Below are 16749 nucleotides of genomic sequence, written 5' to 3'. Positions count from 1 at the left end.
GAGAGGACTTTTTCATTAGTGATCTTAACAGTATTTTTTTTTTCATATTAATGTAATTTTTCATCTAATTGAATACAATCTATTTGTGTATGATTGTCAGTCCAAAGAGGGAGAGAGGAAAGAGGGGAATGTGAGGAGAAAGTACAAGGTCAGGAAGTACCAGGTAAGAAAACAGACAGGGAACATTGACAGGCAAAACAGAAACCGTTTAATTGCTTGAGAGAGTTGACCACCAAAAAGTGATAGACAGATTTGCCAATCTCAAGGTAAGGCGGATTAAAATAAAATAAAAAATCTGCAGAGCCATAGTAGTATCTGCAGTAAAGATCTTTTCATACATTGTATACATTCTACCATAGGCAAAGTTGCCTCTATTTCTATAAAAAATTATTTTTTTGTACATTTCAAGGACTCTTCTATTTTTGGAGTGTATTTTTTATGTATCTGTGTTATGTTATACATATACATTAAAAGTGAATCTCTATCCAAAAAATGCACTCAGTTTACTTTTAACTCACCATGAGTAAAAAGTCATTCATTATTCTCCCCCAGTAATTAAGGTTAGGATATGTATTTTTTTATTCCAATCCATTCTTCTTTTGCAGCATTTAAATAACTTTTATCAGATTTTCAAAACAGTGTTTTGCTTTTCTTTCACAAATGTGGGGATTAAATTGTGTTTAAATGTACAAAACAGTGATGTCATGTATTGTGACAAGGACCCAGGCCCAGAGAGACTTGATGAATTTAAGAATCTTATGATTTAACAAAGAAATTGGCAGACTTGGACAGAGATGGTAAAATTATGATGACTGATAACAGAGACGAGGACAACAGACAATGAGGACAGGGAGGAACAAGGGTTTAAATGCACCAAGGAGAAAGTCAGAGAGAACTCGGGACAACTGGAGAAATTTAAGGATGCAGTGATTGACAGAGACAGGAAAGACGTTTACTGATGAGTGAAGTTGATCTTGCCTGGCTGAGCAGCTCTCTGGGTGCTCAGCACCCCCAAAACTCTGATCCTAGAATCGCCCCTGAGTATTGCAAGAGGTGTAAGAAAATCAACCTTTGAAGTAAACAGGAAATACTGAAGAGAAACCTGCTGATCCAGGGAGACTAACACTGAACGAGATGCCACATAAATACAGAACACAACCAATGGACTAATACAAAGAATGACAGGGAGCGCTTAAGAATCAAATATCCAAATGTGTGGATGTACTTTTAATTTTACTGCACAGGACAAGAGCGTGATGTTAAACTGCAGACTGCATTCAGGAAAGAAATAACTGTGTTATACCGTCAACAAAACTGCTACTAATTGCAAACAGGTGGGTCCTTTGTTAGGTTAGTGCTCACGCAAAAGTTGGCCAGGAACCCAGAGAGATGTTAAAGCTGAGTGAATGCTGACCCAAGACCAGCACCTTGATAAAGTGAGCTGCTGCTACTGAACTTGACCAGTTAACAAAGTGATGAGCAGTCAGGCTGCAGGTCACCTGTTCATGTTTCTAAAGTAGAATCACTTTGAAGTGTATTTGTGCTGGTTTCATCTTTGATTTGTGTTCATACATAAACACTCAGAGAAAGATCACATGTGTCAGGATAGGCTCTGGGTTGGTGTGCTGGCTGTTCTCTCTGATGTTTAGCTGTAAAGGACGCCTCCCTGCCTTTCTCTCATTCATGACCTTTAAAAGTTTCTTCTAACAGGCAGAGATCTGTATGATCTGTTTCACAGAGTCTAACAAGTCTTGTGCAGTTTACATCACTGACACACAAACTTCATCTCTATCAATAAATAGATTCATAAATGGAATTAAAAACACATTAGTGTATCATTGCTGGAGCTGCCTGGACTTCAGTCTTCAGGATCTCAACCAACACCATCAGCAAGATGTTGAAGTCAAGATGTTTGGGCTTCTGGCGAAAAGACCTTGAAATAAGTGTTTATGTTGGTGTTATATTGTTGAGGCGGGAAAGCAAGGCTAAATAAATCAGTCTTTAATTGAGATTCAAAAGATTGAATTGAATCAGATGCCCAAATGATCATTGTGATCATGATCAAATGATGGTTTAAATATACTGTAGGTCACATGACAGGTCAGAGGTCAGCGACTGTAACTCAATTACTTCTGTTAATGTGAACTCACTGAATGTTTGTGGTTTACCTTTAAGACTGACTGAAGTCCACAAGAAGATGATGATGGAGGAAGAGGTGGACAGAGCAGAGACTGCAGGATCCAGCTTTCCCTCTGTGAGGAGTGATGGGTCCAAAGCTGACCCTCCATACTTCAGTAATGAATCTGGACCTACAAGGTCAGAGAACTGTGATGTGCTCCGTTACGTTTTTGTGTTTTCCTAGATAAATATGAGCTGAAAATCTTCAGATTTTTACAAGGATTTGTAATGGGACCCTTAGTTGATCAGTTGATGGATAGTCTAGGTATTAAAAAAGAAAAAAATAGTCGTTACTTGAAAAAAGTAATCAATTACAGTAACACGTTACTTGTAATGCGTTACTTGTAATGCGTTTCTGCCCATCTCTGATCACAACACAACATATAACAGTTTTACTTTCTTATATTAATAGCTCTAATGATTTGTAGAAATTTAACTATACTTTTGGGACAAAAACTTAATATAACCCTCACTCATTTAATCAGTTCAGTTTCTATTGTTACCTCGCCAGGTTCGAGGCCCCAAACCGTAGTAAGGAGACCTCTGGCTAATATTTCAGATGCTGTGACTGGCTTGTAGCCAGTAACTAGCTTATTGTGCGTGCCAATTTTGTGGGTGAAGAGACAGAAGGAGCCAGTGAAAAACTGATCAATAGTGTGTCAGCGACACTCTCTCTTTCCCTCTCAGCTTTAAATATCTGGGACTCTCCACCGTTTGGATTTAGAACTAAAGAAAATGCTCGAAAGAAACGCTTTTTAAAGAAACTTAACGAAGTCTCTTTTCTTTCCAAGCTCCTTGGATCACAATGACCTGGATGACTGAGAATCTAGAGACATATTGACATGGTGTCTAGGTTACATGACAGGTCAGAGGTCAGCGACTGTAACTCAGTTACTTCTGTTAATGTGAACTCACTGAGTGTTTGTGGTTTACCTTTAAGACTGAATGAAGTTCACAAGAAGATGATGATGGAGGAAGAGGTGGACAGAGCAGAGACCGCAGGATCCAGCTGTTCGTCTGTGAGGAGTGATGGGTCCAAAGCTGACCCTCCATACTTCAGTAATGAATCTGGACCAACAAGGTCAGGGAACTGTGATGAGCTCCTTTACGTGTTTGTGTTTTCCTGGATAAATATGAGCTGAAAATCTTCAGATGTTTACAAGGATTTGTAATGGGACCCTTAGTTGATCAGTTGATAGATATCCTAGGTACTTTAAAAAAAAAAAAAGTCGTTACTTGAAAAAAGTAATCAGATTACAGAAACGCATTACTGTCTGTCTCTGTTTACAACATAACACATAACAGTCTTTCTTACTTGTATCAAAAACTCTGATGAGTTGTAGAAATTCAAGAATACTTTTGGACAAAAATTAATATAAACCTCCCACATCTAATCAGTTCAGTTTCTATTGTTACCTCGCTAGGTCCGCGACCCCCCTGAAAAATATATTATTATCAACATGGCTTTTATTAGTGGCATTTTGTGAAAACTTAAAGAAGTAGTTATAATCATTTTCATACACACAAATGTGCTCATGAGAGTTGGCACTCAGTCTTTTGAGGGTCATAAGCTTTGTCTAGCGTGACTGTCCAGACTGATCTATTGTAAGGAGTAGGGATGGGTAGGTTCTGACATAAACGGTAGTAACCAGACCGAAAAGCAGCGCACATTTCGGTGCTTTATTTCGGTGCTTTATTTCGGTGCTTTTGTCCCTGAGGTGTTATACACTTTGAATTCTAGCCAATCATTTTACGTTTCCGAGAATAGTAGGCGGGCCCAGGTACGTATGTTCTTTTAGAGCACAGCTACAGATTAAAAATGCCCAAGGCTAAGCGGTCAAAATTCTGGCTGTAATTCACAGCAAAAGATGCAAACTCAGCAGCCTGCAACAAGTGCTTTAAGGTGATACTGTGATACTGTCAAAGGAGGTAACACCTCGAATCTGATGAAACGCCTGACGACGCATAGTGGGTTTTTTTTTTTAAAGCCGAGAAATGCGCCGTATTTGATAGCTTGCTGCGAGACCTCACACTGTGCACATCTACTGCGGGTGTGGTGGTACCTGTTATCGGACCCGGAGTTAGCAACATTCCCCAAAAACCCGAAGAGGAAAGTCTTGGCCCCTAGCCCTGCCAGTGTAGCAGAAATGATGAGGATGATGATGGCAGCAGCAGCCGTTCTTCTCTGCGTGAGTAGCTTAATGTTGTTCATGTGTAATTTACGTTGAGTACGCGGCATTAATGCATGTAAGGTGAACTAGCAAACACTGTCATAGTTATGATGACACTGTGTCATCACAGTGTTGTTTATGAACAACTACAGATCTTACTTAAATATCATACTATAAATAATAAATCTAATGAAATAATTGTAATGGGAGATTTTAATGTCAACTGGGACTGTGAAAAGGACAGAAAAACACTCAAGGACTTAATGGGGATTTTAAATTTACTCAATTTACTCAACACATTGAACAACCCACAAGAATAACGAGACACTCTAAAACTAAAATAGATCTGGTTTTCAGTAATAAGCCCGAGCGAATTATTAAATCTTATAAGTTTATCACTGGTATTTCAGACCACAATTTTATATTATTTTCTAGAAAACTTATAAAATCACGAGTTAAGAATCACTTTCAAAGTTCATCTAATAGGAGATCCTTTTATGAATTTATACCAAGAAGTCAGTGACAAAATGTAGCAGAAGCATTAGCATCTGTTAACTGGAAGCCTTTATTGTGTAGTGATGATCCACAATTCTGCAGCAGTCACTTCACTGACATTGTCAAGGATATCAACATACTTCATTAGAGGTCGACAAAAAATAAAGACAACATCCATTTTGCCCTGGTTAACCCACTGGGGTCGCCAGACGCGCCGGCGTGTCAAAATCACATGACCAATTTAAGACAACACAGCTACAAGATGCAGCATGTCAGAGTCTCCATTTCAACTTGGGTCGAAAGTGCGGACTTCGAACTATATACAAGTTTTTGAATTGTGTCGATGGGCCACGTAAAACCAGAGTTATGATAAAAAAAATACACACAATGTTTTTTTTCTGAACAAAACAGTGGTGTTTACAGTGGGAAGAACGGTAAAAACAGCGTTTTCTTCAGACAGCCTAGCAAACACTCTCCGCTTGCGAGTGAAAAAAGAAAAAGAAAAAACACCCCTTTCCTATTTGTGTTAGAGTTTACCATGTCAGCCAATCAAAAAAATGATAAGGCAACATGTGACATTTGGTTGTTTAGGGAGAAGGGGAAGTTTTTAGGAGTGACACCCCCGACGGAAAGCGGGCGAGCGAAAGACAGAGAGAGAGAGAGTTTTCATATGTGAGACATTAGTGACGTTTAGCGTGTTTGGAGGCTATAGTTTGTGTGTTGTGTAGTTATTGTTTTGTATTGTGTGTCAGTTAGACTGCTGAATTTCATATTTGCTCTAAAAAAGCCGTCAAAGGCAGATTCCAGTGTAAACGCTGTTCCCACATGGAAAACTGGACTGATGCACCTCCTGCTGTCAGACCTGCATGGTTTAGGCCTTTGGTGTTCTCCTCTGTCTTATTGATAGGTTTGTAGCTTGAACCTATTCACTGGAACGTTGAAGACAATGTGATTACACAGCAAGCAAGACACGAAGTAGGCAAAGTTCTTTATGTTTCGCGTGCATGGAAGAGAACTGAACAAACGCCGTTCCTTCGCTTGACCCCAGTTGCACTCATCCGCTCTCCCGTAACACTGCTCTTTAATAGAGATTGTGACGTCATTCAGGGGTAAAACCGCAAAGGATTCTGGGAAGTAGTGGTAAGAGGTACTAGCGGGCACAGGCTTTCAATTGAAATCAGTTACACAGTGATAAAAAGAAACAAAAAATGGCAAGAAGCTGTTGTATTATTAACTGCACAAGCCGGGCGAACGACAGAAGTCGATGGGAAATGCAATTGGTTTTTATCGGATTCCGGCGTGGAAGAGAAATTGTCCAAGCCATGTCTCCGAAGTCACGAAGAGGCGACGGATGGCCTGGATTGCCGCTATCAGAAGACCTAATATAACGTTCGAAAACACTCCACCTCACATGTTAGTCTGCTCCAAGCATTTCCACAAAGGTAAGTGTTTTGTGGTAGTTAATACGTCTTAATTGGCGCTGAACAGAAATCTTCGCGCTATGCTCCTTTGTTTAATGTGGCTGTGTGTAATGTTTGCTGTATTTTGTAGGCAAACCAGCCTACAAAATGCTGGAATGCGATCCAGACTGGGCACCCTCTCTCAAACTGGGCCACACAGACTTTAAAGCTTCTACCACAGCGAGATTTGATCGGTTAAAACAGAGATCGAAATCAAAACAGCCACGAAAAGGCCCGCGTTCACTACTAATTAATTACCGTGAGCTCAAAGGTCCTATTGATAAACGGTTAACGAATGTGTATTTATGAAGATGATTTGTGAGACTGGTAAACTTACCTTTGTTCGTACGATGGTCTTGTGTTCCACACGGTGCATTTCAAGGTCCTGTACCCATTCGTCGGTAAACTGTACCTGGGCTTGTTGCAGTGACCTGAAGTTACTAAAAACTTCATGAGTGTATGCACTCACTCCAAAAACCATATAATTATAAATCTGAGCGTGGTGAAAGTTGGGCAGCATGCTGACGTCTTTTGTCCACTCTGTAAGCTCGTAAGGGTCTGACCCTTTCACTCCTTTGATATTTTCCAATACCTTTTCTTTGTCTTTTCGTCGAGTCTGTCTTTGTACGGACCGGCATTGTTCTCCTTAGTTTTGTACATTCCTTTTTGGGTGAGGAAAGAAAAAGCAAGACGGTATTGGAACCGGAGAATGAACGTTTTGCGGTGCTGCAAATGCTTGCATTTAATGCGGTACTTTGAATGTTTTGCCACCACCTCCCTGCATGCAATGTGCGAAAGTCACGTGGTCTGTCAATCTCTATTGGGGTTACATGAATATGCATAGGTTCATTAACATATGACGTATACATACACACAAAGAGTACCTTGCCTGTGGTTTTGTAAGTTAGTGTGTGTGTGTGTGTGTCAGAATGTGAACCTCTGAAGACTCCGCAGAGCTGGTGCCAGGAGTCTAGCGGTCCATCTAAACAAAAGGCTGTTATGCTTAACCAGATACAGAGTAAGTGTCCTCCTATACCATAAATCAGTAAGAGCAGATATAACCTCTCTCCTGACATTAAGTTGTGTGTGGATGCCAGAGCACTCTGGAATGCACACAAAGTTTGCAGACTATAGGGCTTTGGAGCGTGATGTCACTGGAGGTGGGCCACGCCCCCTTCCGCCATGACACTTGTCCAGACAAAGCATACAGCTTCAGCTATGGTTCGTACGTGTTGTGTGGTCGGTTGCAACGTTAAATGTCACGATCGTAAAGGCAACAAACTGGATAATGGGCTCTCTTTTCATCGTTTTTCATCCTGGAGGCAACGTGAGGGATCCCATGTATCCGATATTACTAAACAAAGACGTCAGGCTTGCATTGCAGCGGTGAGACAAGCGGATCGAGTTCTGTGCAATCCCCAGCTTTTTGTTTGTTTGGTCTCTGCATCTTCTTTCCGATGAGTTCTAAATTAATTCATATCACTATTAAAATGCTTTTAGTGTTATTTTCAATGTGCTGAGGTCATAGATAATGAGATAAAACATGCTAATATGTGATGCTGCAGAACCACGTCATGTCATCATGTCAACTGAGTAGCTTATGATTTAGCATTATTGCAGGCAAACCAGCATATGAAATGGATGTGACAAATCCAGACTGGGCACCAACACTGCTCATGGGCCTCTAAAAACATACTAAATTGCTCTCATTGTACACTAATCTGCACATAACTTCCAGATGAATCACACACCTGTGATTATTGTGTGATCAAACGTTGCAACTGATAACACAACACGTACGAACCATAGCTGAAGCTGTATCCTGTGTCTAGCCAACTGTCATGGCGGAAAGGGGGCGTGGCCCACCTCCCGTGACGTCAACTCCAAAGCCCTATTAAGGATCAAACCTCTACCAATCTACAACTAATTATAAAACTCTAAGCATATATGATTAGATATTTCTAAGCATAAATGACAACCAACAATACAAAACCTGACACTTATACTGAATACAAACTACATTTTTTGGACTGGCACAAATAATTTGTGTGCCTTCTTATTTGATGCAGAACACCTGATTGTTCTGTAAATAGATTTAAATGGTCATATAAAAAAACGCCTGAGGCCTTGGCTGCATTTTTAGGTAAATAGTACCATATAACTTTGTTGTTTGCAAAACTTGTGCATAGTTTTTAGAAATGTACAATTTCTATTTGCATTTCAAGTTATGAAAATGATTCATTAAACATGTTTGTGGGTTTTACAATAAAAAATATAACTTTTTTCTACTCGAATTTTGAATTTTTGTCTGAATTTAGATCAACTGTGCTAATATAGTACACCAAAATGAAAAAAATAACTCAAATTTCAGATATTTGAGGTTGTGCTGAAAATAATGATACCGAACAAGGCAAGAAAAACATATTTTTAAGGTGAAATATAGAGGTAAAATCAAAAGTATTCAAAAACGGCCAATTATACCCTGGACCCCAGAGGGTTAAACAAAGAGTGCAAGAATCTAATGAAAATGTCATGGTCCTGGGCCATGTTGGCCCAGTATTCTTACTTTTCATGTTTTGTATTTATGCCTTGGTTCCTAGGTTTAGTTAAGATGTTCCTTATGTGGTTACCTCCTGTGTGCCCCTTTGTGTATCTGTGAACCCTTGTTTCCCCTCCTTGTGTTTTATTCCATGTTTTCCGTTATGTCCATGCTCTCTCTCCTCCTGTGTGAACCTCTGTGTACTTCCTGTTTTACTTTGACAGTCTCTCGTCAGTATGGCCGTTTATCAATGCCCAAGTACGCGAGTACGTACTCGCGTTCTCGGTGAGTACGTACTCGCCGAGAACGCACGGGAGTACGTACCCGCCAAGAACGCGAGCACGGACTCGTGGGCCGTCTCTCAATTCTCAAGTACGCAAGCACGGACTCGTGATTTGTACCAGCGTACGTGATGATGTCACAGGTCCGGAGTTTTTACTGCCGTCCCCTCCTAATTTAACTGTGAGTAACATGTTATGAAGCTTAACTTTAATCACAGCCAAACCGGTTTACTCAGGAACAAATAAAACACTGAAATAAACCAAACATTAACATTTAGAAGTGATCTAAGTGACTTATATATCATTTTTAACCTCAGTAGTGAAACCTCTATTAATATAAATAGTGTATATGTACATACGTGTACATACCTTAATAAAAACAAGCAGGTGAGATGTTAGAACGCTTTTATTTCTATTCTAGTGGACACTCAATACTATAGACAGCTGCTGGGGTTTCTTTAACCTGAGTAGTGAGAAGACCGCGAGCGGGCGGGGAGGGGAGGGGGGGGGGGGGGGGGGACGATGTGCCGGGAGTCCGCTGTTGAGTTTTGGACGAAATGCATTCTGGGATATATAGCTGTCCCAAGTCTACACCGATGCATGCTCGATAAAATGGGCGGATCGAGAACACATCCGGGACTTTTTCGCGTTCTCGGCGTGATGCGTACTTCGAATTGGAACAGTACTTGGTCTCTGACTGATGACGTATCACGAGTACACGAGAACGCAAGTACGCACAAGTATGCATATTGATAAACGCCCAATGCGTCATGTTGTGTTCACCCCTGCCCTGTCTCATTACGATTATCTGTGTCAGCTGTGTTCCCCGTGTGCTCCCACTTCCCTCATTTACCCTCTGTGTATTTATGTCCGCGTCTCCCTCAGTTCAGTGTTGCGTTCTCCCTCATGCTGTGTGAGATTTTCCCTGTGTTTCCTGGTGAGCTTTATATTTAGTTTTTCGCAGTTTAGTTTTCTATAACCTGTGTTCTGTGTTTCCAGCAATAAAGCTGTGCTTTTTGAGTTTATCCCCGTGTCCCCGTGAGTTTGCGTTTGGGTCTACTGTAATTCCTGCCTGCCACACAGCCGTAACCATGACAGAAAACAAGAAATCAATTACTAAAACAGTTCCTGAAAACAGGTCTAACTCTGGATAGACAGAGATTTACATCAATGTGGAACAAAGTAACAAGAAGTTTGAGACAGGCCAAAGAAAAAATTTTTATAAATATAACTGAGAGAGCCAAAGGTAATGGTAAAATTATCTGGCAACACGTAAATAAATGACTTGGCTATCATTCAAACTAAATTAAAAATACAATTGAACTTAATGTAAATGTTGGAGAGCCTCTATCTATTGCCAGTAACTTAAACATTTTCTTTATTTCATCTGTTATGGAGATCAGTCAGAGCTTTGACTCAGTCGTATGCTCTGATAATGTGAATGATGTTGGTCAAAATTTGTTCACCATCACTCATATTTCAGACACTGAAGTTGCTAAGCTAATTACAGTCAAAAGCACTTAATATATATGGTATTAACACAAATTTCCTAAAGGAACATATGGATTTGCTTGTATGTCCAACAACTCATGTTTTGAATATGTCTTTCGAACAGTCCATTGTTCCAACAGATTGGAAAATTGCTGCAGTTACACAAATTTTCAAACCAGGTGTGAAGACTGACATGGCTAATTATCGCCCCATAAGCATACTCCCGGTCGTATCTAAAATAGCTGAGAAGTGGGTCGTTAAATTCCTCACTGCTCACCTAGAAAACACAGAACCCTCATTGCATTCATTGCAGTTTGGCTTTCACTCCACAGATACTGCCCTGTGTATGTTAGTGGAGAACTTGAAGAGCTTGCTGGACAAGAGTCCTTGTGTTTAAGCTGTATTTTTAGACCTGAAGAAGGCTTTCGACTCTGTAAACCATCAGATATTGTTGTCCAGATGGTAAATGGTCCAGTCAGGCTCTTCAGTGGTTTACCTCATATCTTTCACACAGGAAACAGTGTGTGATGTTGGACGGGGTTAAATCTCCATATTTAGACTACGATACAGGGGTTCCTCAAGGATCTGTTCTTGAGCCCTTATTGTTCTCTCTTTTTATCAATAACTTACCTGAAGTCTGTCCAATTATATTTGCTCAAATGTATGCGGATGGTGTAGTTACATATGCGCAAGCAAATAGTGTCCAGCAGGTGGCAAAAAATCTTACAGCTGCTTTAGCATTAATGCATTGCTGGCTGGAGGACTCATGCCTAATGCTGAACCCTCAAAAACTGTCTGTATGTATTTTTCAAAACGCCCCTTAAACTTGAAGCAGTCAAACATATTCCTGAATGGAGTAGAGCTTGAATTAGCTCCAGAATTTAAATATCTTGGGGTAATTCTAGACCCAACATTATCCTTTAAGAGTCACGTAAATAAAGTGTCCCAGGTACTTAAATTTAATAATCGAAATTTTATTCATATACGTAATAATTTAAATATGAATGTTGTAAAAATGTATTTTTACTCAATGATGATCTCTCAAATGGACTATTTTTTGACGTCCTGGTAACTTGCTTGTCCAACAACACTTAAAACTATCGAAAACATTTATAAAAGAAGTTTAAAACTACTTGACAAAAAAACAACTTCCCACAACAACTGTCATGTGTTAAAAAACATAAATTACTGAACTTAAATAACTTAGTGAAACTTAAAAGAGTGTGTTTAATATATAAAGTCTTACACTCCCTTGCTCCACCACCACTAAAGCAGTTCATTAGGCATAAAGAAAGCCCAGACAGGACCACTCGAGCAGACTTGTTTATACTCCACAGACAGCATTTGGGCAGAACGTCCTTTCTGTCAAGGGTGGCCATCTGTGGAACAGCCTTCCTCAATCCATTAGAGAATGCTCTATTTTCAATTTGTTTAAGGGACAGGTTAAAAACTGGTTATGGACAAATCAAGTGCGTGATCATGTATACGTTGTATAGTTTTAATGTTTTATCTGGCAACGGAATGGTGTGTATGTGTGAGTTTGCTGATGGAGTTTTTATTATGAATTAATTAAGAATTTTCTTATGAATTATTATGTCTATTTAAAAAAAATTGTTTATGGACAACAGATGGAAACTAGCCCTTGGCTATAATCTGGTATGTTTGCATTCATGTAATTCTTTTACATTTATGTTCATTAACATGCACTGTCCTAAATAAATAAATTAAATAAATAAATTAAATCTCCCTACGCATGTGTTCAATAAATCATTGTTTTGACTGGCCTTCTCTGGCGTATTGGCTATTTGTTCTCAACCATACACTAAAGAATCAGGACAGTTTTTGGTGCTGTGACTCCGGATGTGGTGTCTTTGAGGGTGTTTTGACTGAGAAATCCAGAGTCCAGTGGTGGTGAAGTTGATGGACAACCAAGTGGACTGAGCAGGCCCGTGAAATACAAAGGTAGGCACATCCTGTTGATTTATCCGAATTGTGCTGATTTGGAAACTAAGCTACATTATAAAGTCCACTGGGGAGATTTCTGGTGAATGCCCATTGTGATTTGAGTTCCCTCCCCAGACACCTTAACACACACTCATCCTGGGCCATCTGACCTCAGGAATTCGCATGATAAGGTGGGGCCAGGTTTCACAATGAGCTCACCCGAAACCCTGGCTGATTACGACCCACACCCAATTTCACACCTTGGCTCAGGCGATTAGAGGATCATCAGGGGATCGTTTTGTCCATCTTTGGGGGGATACTCCCACTAGGTTTAAATCTGGGACTCCCCACCATTTGACCTTAGAACTGAAGAAGGATGAGAGGTGAAACGTCTTCAAGCAACTTAAAGAAGTCCAGACTCTTTTCTTTGCAAGCTCCTTTGACCCATGGGTTAGTTATTTTCATTTTTTTTCTGTGATTGTGGGTTGAGAAATGGGAGACACCGAAGGGAGATACCTGGTAATAAATACTCTTCCATAGATACCCACCGCATTTCTGAACCATGAATAATCCAGGCAGACGTTGATTTTAATTGAGCTGCCCAGCAGTTAATTCTGAAGCTTGGCAGTTTGGGGCCCCCTTTTTCTTTTCCAGACATTAACATTTTGAGTCTGACCCTTGGTCGTTAATTCTGCCAGATAAAATTAGATGTAATGCTTTCTAATAATTTGAATGCAGACTCTAGGATCAGAATGGGTATGTTCTGAAATCAGAATAATAGGCGTGGAAAAACATTCATCCATATACATTTGATCCTCCCCATAAGAGTGAGTGGAAGTAGGTTGCATCTGTCCAAGTCCCCCTTAATCTCCTTGAATAACTGATCATAATTGAGAACTGATTGGTTTATGGAGTAATGATTACATGATAAGCAATGTTCCCTCTAAGCTGCGCACGTGCGCAATTGCGCACTGCTGGCACGGTCTCTGCGCACGGAAAATCTGCGTTGCGCACAGAAAACTGAATTGAAATTAAAATTAATACTTTAACAATTTTGTTTTGCAGTGTTAGTCAGTACATGACTGGCTGCTCCCGTATGGGATTAGAACGATGCCACCTTATCCCATAGTCTAGCCAATAATGCGATTCACATTCGTATATACGCAGCCAATCCAGTCGTTGACAGGCTATGACGGCGTCCTTATGTGCCGACACCGGTGTTTTAGCGAGCAAAGCAGCGTGGCTGATGTGGAGTGAAGCCAGGTTAATGACAACGTGTACAACCATTGGAGATGTGAGCAGGACAGACGGAACAATTGACTGAAAAAGTGTGGACTTTATACCAGTTTTTAAATTGTGTTGATAGGCCACGTAAAACCAGAGTTAGGATAAAAATATCTGCAATGTTTGGTTTTCTTCCTGGATACTATTGTTGTTTATATTTCCTGCTGGAAAAAATTGTAAAAAACTGTGTTTTATTTTTTTTAAAAAAGGCTAGAAAGCACTCTCCACATGTGAGCAAAAACAACCCCCCCTCCCCGCCTCTCTCTTTCCTATTCGTCCAAAAAAGTACCATGTCGACTAATCAAAAATTGGTATGGCAACGTGGCATCTAGTTTTTAAGAAACGGGAGGAAGTTTTAGGAGTGACGGCGGTGTTTTGAGATGTGAGAAATTTGAGACGTTTAGCACAAATCTTGTGTAGTTAGTGTGTAGTGTAGTCAATAGTTTTGTTGTGTGTGTCAGAACAATGAGGCGACTGCTGAATGTTACAGGTGTTACAGGAGTGATACATCTCCTGTTGTCAGGCCTGCAGGTATCAGGCTGTTGTTCTCCTTTATCTCATAGTGGACAGAAATTATTTTCTGGAGTGGCACAAATAATTTGTGTGGCATCAGATTTGATGCAGAACAGGTGATTGTTCTGTAAATAGCTCGAAATGTTCATCTAAAAATGCATTGGCTGCATTTAAAAAATGATAGCTGCAAAAACCTTTGTTGTTTGCCAAACTGAGTTACTTTTTTGAGGAGCAACTATATAATTAATTGCCCAACACTGGTCATTATATACTGTATTTTGCAGACAGAGAGTTACAGGACTCTCTCCCAGACCACAGACTCATACTCATAATACAAGTCAGAGCTTTATGAAAAAGAAAAAAGAAAGTTGTGTTTTTCGAAATTGGAGTTTAAGTTATTTTTACTTCCAATAGTGTTAACATACTACATAGGTTAATGGATAGATTTTTTTACATTTTTATTGTAAGTGGGCTAAAGCAGTTTAAAAGTAGTCTAACATAAATATAAATGCTGTAATTTGATTATTTTAACTTGTAGCTTGGATGGATTAGATGCTGGCGTGACCACAGTGCACACGTCTGATGTCGCTCACAGTGGTCCAAGGGATCGCTCAGGGAGTTTGTGTGTTCGCTCAGACACATGAAAAATTAGAGGGAACATTGGTGATAAGTATCTGAAACCCTGTTTAGAGTGTCTAAAAGATACAAGATGATCCAACTGTGTGGGCCAGCTCCCAACAATCATTAACACCTCAGATTTGTTTGTATTTATTTTATTCCTGACACTGTACCATAATCTTTAAGGTTACTCAAAAGAGCTGGGACGGAGGTGACCGGCTTCTCTGAAAATAGCAAAATATCATCTGCGAAAAGTGAACACTTATGTTCTGTATTGGTTTCATCTCTAATTCCTTGTATGAAAGAGTTGGATCTGATCAGCTAACAGTTCAATATTACAGTTTTTTCCAGTCGCTAACAAGCGCCTACCCATACTTCAGATACTTTTTCTAAACTCTTAACACAGACTCACACCTACAAAACACAATTGGCCAAATGGATAATTTTCTTCTCAAAAATACATTTTGTTAAATATATACTAACTCTTCATTTCAAAATAGAAATGCACACACTAACTGTACAAAAACACTATAAATCTGACTCAAAATGAAATTAGTCTGTCAAAGAATAACACTTGTTTTCACTTCACAAGGTACATGCAGTCAATCAAAGTACACCAGGTTTCAAAATACTGGCTATTATTGACATTACAAAAACTGCATAGACTTTTATGTTTCAGTGTTACAGGTATTTGCATGCGAAACATGCAATCCACCATTTTGACACCAGAAATGTCTTGGTTGGTAACTGTATGTCCACATGTACAGTAATGTTCACAAAAGCATTCCAGTAAAAAGCAAACAAGTTTTTGTTTCTTTACTGTTTACTACAGGAGGTACAGTAGAAACACGGTATGATAGGACAGAGAAAGTTTTACAGTATTGCTCACAGTGAACAAAATATCCATGAAACACACAAGAGCATTCTGAACAAAAAAACAACAGCAAAAAGCCAAGATAAAAAGGGGGGAGGGGGAGGGGGGCTAAAAAAAGGCAAAAAATTTGCATCTAATCTCTGCGATCTTCAGGGTTAGGCCACATGTTTTCATCAACATCACATCTGATGTTATCCAAGTCGATGCAACTGGGATAAAACCGCCTGGTATGTCGGATCCACCCTTGGCAATCGTCAACTGTGATGTCCCTGGAGCATCCATGGCTTCAAGGAGGGACATCTGGTCATGTGGCTGATGGTCATAAACCTTCCACCTCCATGCAGAAAAGAACTCCTCTATGGGGTTGAGGAAAGGTGAATAGGGTGGAAGGAAGAGACTTACCAGTCTTGGGTGGACTTCAAACCATGTTGTTATTGCTTGCGAGTGATGGAAAGCCACATTGTCCCAGGTAATTACAAAGGTCCTCATGTTTTCACCCTCCTGACCCTGCTCTGAAACCAGGTGCTGGTGGAGATCACTGAGAAAGGCAAGCAAGCGCTCTGTATTATAGGGTCCAACCTGACATCTGTGAAGGAGTAATCCTGCATTTGCAATTGCTGCACACATGGTAATGTTTGCCCCTCTCTGTCCTGGCACATCAACTGTGGCCCTTTTTCCAATTACATTTCGTCTACGTCGACGCCTTTTGGCCAGATTGAATCCTGCCTCATCGATGTATATGAACTCATGAGGGGCCTGGTTGGCCTCCAATTCCATAACTCTCTGAAACAAAGTTTATGTAAGTCATGTTATTACTGTATACCATACTGTACTGTAACCTAGTATTGTGTAGGTTACCTACTTGCAAAGTGCAAAGCTTATAGAACTGGACATTGGATTG

General features: G+C 40.0%; 1 protein-coding gene across 1 annotated transcript in view; it reads left to right on the top strand.

The window, feature by feature from the left end:
• Window positions 1-2197: 2197 nt before the first annotated feature.
• Window positions 2198-16749, top strand: part of LOC134624319 (NLR family CARD domain-containing protein 3-like) — a 30334-nt gene continuing 15782 nt past the window's right edge. The window contains exons 1-2 of the mRNA XM_063469293.2: window positions 2198-2316; window positions 3119-3259. Of these exons, the coding sequence (XP_063325363.2) occupies window positions 2198-2316; window positions 3119-3259 (260 nt within the window). The remainder of the gene's footprint in view (window positions 2317-3118; window positions 3260-16749) is intronic.

The sequence above is a fragment of the Pelmatolapia mariae genome, linkage group LG3_W (genome assembly GCF_036321145.2).
Source record: "Pelmatolapia mariae isolate MD_Pm_ZW linkage group LG3_W, Pm_UMD_F_2, whole genome shotgun sequence".
NCBI classification, from domain to species: Eukaryota; Metazoa; Chordata; class Actinopteri; order Cichliformes; family Cichlidae; genus Pelmatolapia; species Pelmatolapia mariae.
Note: the sequence above shows the minus strand (reverse complement) of the source record. Positions and strands in the feature narration are given on the sequence as shown.